At 44.3% G+C, this 5,420-nt stretch overlaps 1 protein-coding gene across 1 annotated transcript; it reads left to right on the plus strand.

The window, feature by feature from the left end:
- The first annotated feature begins 605 nt into the window (after positions 1-605).
- Positions 606-5,111, plus strand: hspb1 (heat shock protein, alpha-crystallin-related, 1). Its single transcript, XM_028596014.1, has 3 exons — positions 606-1,154; positions 3,707-3,770; positions 4,386-5,111. Exons 1-3 carry the CDS (start codon positions 752-754, stop codon positions 4,540-4,542), a joined length of 624 nt encoding a protein of 207 aa, XP_028451815.1. The 5' UTR covers positions 606-751; the 3' UTR covers positions 4,543-5,111.
- The last annotated feature ends 309 nt before the right edge of the window (positions 5,112-5,420 follow it).

The following is a 5,420-nucleotide window of genomic DNA, read 5'->3' on the forward strand; positions in this document are numbered from 1 at the left end:
TCTTTCAACTGCTTATGGAAGTGATGTATCTCACTTGTGGGGGCCCTACTGTACTCTCTTCCCATTGGGTTGCAGACTTGGGGTCCCCACATAGACTGGGTCGCCATACTTGAGGACAGCAGCTTTGTGTCAGACTTGTAACTGAAAATGGAGCAACTGAAAGAAGCAAAAGCAAAAATGTTGTATTGAAATGGGGAACTCTTGTATGTTGGGTGTGTGCGTGTTCATTTTCATCTATGTCACAAACTGTTATTCCACTGTGTATTTATAGCATGGCCCTTTGAGTACTGTACTGTATATCACATCATTGCATATAAAGAGCCATGTTACAAATAGCATGTTAGTCTTATCTAAGTCTGGGATTGTATGTATACAGCAGGCCTGGTTGACTCCCAGAATGGGGGTGGTGGTGGTGTGTGTGTGTGTGTGTGTGTGTGTGTGGGAGGGGGTTACACACAGCAGGAGGTTTTAACAGTGCAGCTGGGAGGGCCCATCTTTTGGATTCCATTCCAGTGCTACGTCTGCCACAAATAGATATTCGAGTTCCTTCCATAAACTTGTTGGGGGTGTGACCTGGAAGGGGCTTGAGTCAGAAGGGAGGGCTCTGTTGACAGGGTTGGTGGTGTCAGTGTGTATAAAAGCTCACAGCTGAGAGGCAGACAGCACGTTTGGAAAAAGATTTTAGCGAGGCCAAAGGGCTCTTCACTTGCAGCCAGCAGCTCCACTCCTCCGCCGCCTAAACACAGAAGCCATGACTGAGAGACGTATTCCTTTCACCCTGCTCCGCACCCCGAGCTGGGACCCATTCCGTGACTGGCACCATCGCATCTTTGACCAGTCCTTCGGCATGCCAGCCCAGCCCGAGGACTTCACCACATTCCCCAGCACCCACTGGCCGGGGTACATGCGGCCCTCCATGATGACACCGGACATGAGCCTCATGGGCCAAATGAGCCCCATGATGCCCCACGCTCCCCTGATGTACCCAGCCCCCATGATGGCCCAGCAGGCCCGTGCCCTGTCCCGCCAGATGAGCAGCGGCGTGTCGGAGATCAAGCAGACCCAAGACAGCTGGAAGGTGTCCCTGGATGTCAACCACTTCTCACCTGAAGAGCTGGTGGTGAAGACCAAGGACGGTGTGGTGGAAATCACTGGTGAGCACTCATTTCTCCTTCACTCATCCCCTGTTTGTACTTTACTGTTACTAGTGCATGATGATTCAAGAAGCGCAGTATTTTCCTAACTTTGTTAGACTAAAAACCTGAGGTGCTGAAGGTAATATCCTGTCAGGAAGAGCCAGCCTTTGATTGGGCCAACAGCAAAGTAATAACATCTAATGTGCTTATCTATAGGACAGATGCATAGATAACAGAATGTCTCACTTGGTGTACTTCGGTTTGTCTCTTCCCTGCATAATAGAAATTGCTACAGTACTGGGGGAAAAAAGACACAAGATAAAAAGGCAGGAAACATTTTTGCTCGGTCAAGCACAGGGCAGATGCATAGCTGCATAGTTACATAATATCCTGAGACAATATACTGGGTTCCAGCGCACTGGAGGGCGGGGGCTTTTGGCTGCACGCCTGCTAGATGCAAAACAACACACAATTTAACATGTGGGTGTTGACTTTTGCAGCAGCTCTCAGATGAACACAGTGCAGAAGCTGTTTTCTTAAATAGCCGGTTTCACTTCTGGCCATGAAATGTTTTCATTGTCTGTCCATGCTTGTGAAGGACCAAACCAAAAGGTGCAAACCTGAAGAAGTGTGTGTGTGGAATGGATCATATAAAAGCTTAGCCCTTTGAGGCCTTAAGCTCCCCTTTTCTTTTGAGTCAGTTTCAGCCTCTCTGTCTGCCATTTCACAAAGAATCATGCCCTTAGAGTAGGGGATTCAGCCGTGACTCACCCAGTGTGTCTGCTATTTTAAAAGGACTGCTGGATCTTGTCCAGTTCCAGGGTCCCAGGCCGGGCTAAAGCCTATATCTCCCTGCTGGGAGACTGTGCATAGTCAGGAACAGATAAACAAAGCTCCAAGTGGAATTTGCCACCTCATGTTTCTTAGTGTAGAGTTTTTATTTGATGCATACTCAGAACTAATGACCCTAAATGTGGTAGTTGACAAAGTGCAGACTGCTTCCAGCCACACTCATGCCAGCAGTGTCTTCCTGTTGAAAAGAGGACAGCTCCCTGAGGAAAGCAACCTTCATCAGTCCGTTGTCAAAACAAACATATTACTGTATCTAGAGATAGAAAGAACATCACAGCCAGCCATTATGAGACTGACAGATCCTGATGAATAAAGATTGGTGAGGATCTTCTGTGACTAGTATGTCTGTGGCTACGTGGGGAGCAGCTGCACAAGATAAAAATACCACCACAAAGCTTCCACAAGCACAAAATAGCACCGTCATTGTGCTATTAGCATGCATGACAAATACACATACAGTATAATACTAGATAAATAAACATGTCATGACGTTTTGAGAAATACACTTATTTACTTTCTTGGCCAGAGTGTGATGAGAATAATGATACCACTCATGTGTGCAGTAAATATGAAGCTAACACCAGGAGACCCACCCAAGACACAAAATAATGATGGATGTAAAGCTAGACCCGGCCCAGTAGAGCACAGATCAGGGGCCACGTCAGTGTCAGGATGACACTGTACATCCTTTCTGCACTGAATGAGTCCTGTCTAATGAATTTAATTCAATGTTATGGTTGGCATGTAATTAATATTATGATATGAACTCTTTTTTTACTGTTAATATCATACTGGTTGGCCTGACCGGGGCGCTGTAATTAAAGGACACTGTGTTTAAAAAATAGGAGCTTAGCTTAGCATAAACAGCTAACTTGGCCCTGTCCAAATCTAACAACATCTGCCTATAGTACCAGCACCTCTATGTGTATTTTTTAGACATTAAACAAAATATAACGTGTCAATTAGTGAGTTTCAGAGGTGCTGGTAGACTTTTTGCTAAGCTAAGCGGTGGCTAGCTTCATATTTAGCGTACAGACAGGAGATTGGTATCGCTCTTCTCAACTAACTCTAGGCGTGAAAGTGAATACTGGTGTTGTGTGAAAGTCTGTTCCCCTGTCAATATGTTTTCCCCTTTTCTAAATCTAAACCAAACCGCATCCATCACACCAACCAATTAATAATTACATTTCTGCTATGCCTAACCTAAGCCCTAACCTCAACTACGGAGGGTCGGAGCTACGGAAAAACACCATTAGTGAAGGAAACACTATTCGAAGTGGTAACAGACTTGGACCTGTTAGAATATTACCTTAAACGTAGAACTATTCTTCTAAGTATCTGCATTTTGGCTTTGTATCTGACATGCAGTATATAAAAACCATGGAGATTGGTAGATCAAATATGAAATAAGAAAAACATGCTATAGCAGCAACAGCACAGATGTAATTTATTAAATAAATCATGGATGCATTCCATTTAGGTGTATCAATTCCAGGGTCCTGGCATTGTGCATGTTGACTCTACGGAATGGTTTTTGTGCAAGTTTAAGCGAGTTATAGATTATAGTTAATATTCATTTTACAAAGACATACAAGATGTCTCCCTGCAGAATTGGTGCACCACAATACAGTCTTATAGTTCTAACTCTTAAAAGTGAATGTATATCTTTCAGATTAGTGCCACATTTAGGTAAAAGTATTTTGTCTGTGTCCTTATAGGCAAACATGAGGAAAGGAAGGACGAGCATGGTTTTGTGTCCAGAAACTTCACCAGGAAATACACGTAAGTAGCTGAATGTTTTAAAGTTCATTATCAGAGAATAAGCTTGTGGAATAAAATCACTTTGTACACGTTTGTAGGCCAGTTGATTAAAGGAAACCACTGGCCATACAACATGTCGACATCTCGCTTCAACACTACCAGATTTCTCATTAAAAATGGGTTTGTTGTGGCTGCTTGATGGTGGCTTTGCAGTTCATTTTCATGGAGGGAAATGCATTTTTTAGGCTGGGTCCAGATTGCTGTGATTATCTTATGGTGGTTTTGCTACTGTGAGTCGCTTTAGTTTTGGTTTGGTCCAGCCTATAGAGGGCTGGCTGGTCCTGATTGCTGAATTTCATGCTCTGAAAAGCAGCAGCAGCAGCAGTTTCCACCTCCTAGCGATCATCCCATCTCTGGCTTAGTTTATAGCTTCATAGGACTCTGCTGCCATCCAGGGGCCACAACACACACTGAGTAGACAAACTGAGCTGGTCTTGGATCAGCTTTTACCCAAGAGTGACTCAAGCATTCATGTTTTAATCACTCTGTGTAGTGGCAAACTGGAGCTCTTTGTAGATTTACTGGAGTGATTTCTTAGACGTTTAAACTAATTGTGTTTTATTGCCACCGCTGCAGCCTCCCCTCCACAGCCAACATTGAGAAGGTGTCCTCCACCCTGTCTCCTGAGGGGGTGCTGACCGTGGAGGCTCCTTTGATCAGACCGGCCATCGAGTGCTCAGAGACCACGATACCTGTCAACGTGGACAACAAAGGTGGCGTGGTGAAGAAGTAGGAAGAAAAGCAGCGCGGTGTCTCCCCCCACACACACACACACACGTACACATATTCAACTACGCACTTTATGCCTATAAACTGCTTCTGGAAAGATGAAGAAGCAGCTGATCGCGCTTCCTAAAGCAGGCTGGTTCACACGCCAAAGAGAGGAAAGCAAGGGATTGCCCTTGCTCTTCTCTCTCCCGCTCCATCTCTGGTAATGAGCCAACCCCAGCTGAGTGCACTGTGTAAACACATCTGCAGTAGTGCCATATGCCTGCTCTTTCTGCCATAATTACACTCTTCATTTGAATGTAGAAAATCTGAGCTTAGCCCCGCTCACAGCTTTCTTTCTCTCTCTCTCCCTCACTAACACACACATACACCTTTCTCATTTCTATTCATGCAGCCTGTACTGACCACCTAAAGGCAACAGTAAAGCGGACTGTAATAGCAGGGAAATTAAAGAACAAAGGTCCAAGGAGAGAATGTAAGCGTAAACACTGCGGGACTGGACTCGAAATAGACTGGTTGTATCTGTTGTAGCTATTCAGTCATGCGAATACAGAATAAAGAACAAACAACAGATTGAGTCTCTTATTTTTTTGAAGTTACATACTGTTTATATGCATGCTGGTGCCATGATCATGGAAGTGGCATCCTGAAGCAGCTACTTTACTGTGAGCTGCGTGTGTTCCAAGTCTGGAAACAGGAAGCTAATAAGTAAATGGAAATGCTAAGCATCTTAAAGGCAGGGTTGGTAACTCTTTCCAATATACACTTTTTCATATATAGTTTGAAATGGTCTTTACACTGCAGCAATAAATAACTTATAGGCTCTCAATAAGGAGCGAAAAAGATCTGTCATCTGTAGCTGCTGTAATCCTGTAAAAACAC

This window comes from Perca flavescens, chromosome 13 (assembly GCF_004354835.1).
Source record: "Perca flavescens isolate YP-PL-M2 chromosome 13, PFLA_1.0, whole genome shotgun sequence".
Taxonomy (NCBI): Eukaryota; Metazoa; Chordata; class Actinopteri; order Perciformes; family Percidae; genus Perca; species Perca flavescens.

Bases quoted from the DNA above. Each gene is read 5' to 3' on its own strand.
- hspb1 (XM_028596014.1), top strand. From the start codon at position 752: ATGACTGAGAGACGTATTCCTTTCACCCTGCTCCGCACCCCGAGCTGG. The intron at 1,155-3,706 runs GTGAGCACTCAT...GTGTCCTTATAG, and splicing joins CGGTGTGGTGGAAATCACTG to GCAAACATGAGGAAAGGAAG. The intron at 3,771-4,385 runs GTAAGTAGCTGA...CCACCGCTGCAG, and splicing joins AACTTCACCAGGAAATACAC to CCTCCCCTCCACAGCCAACA.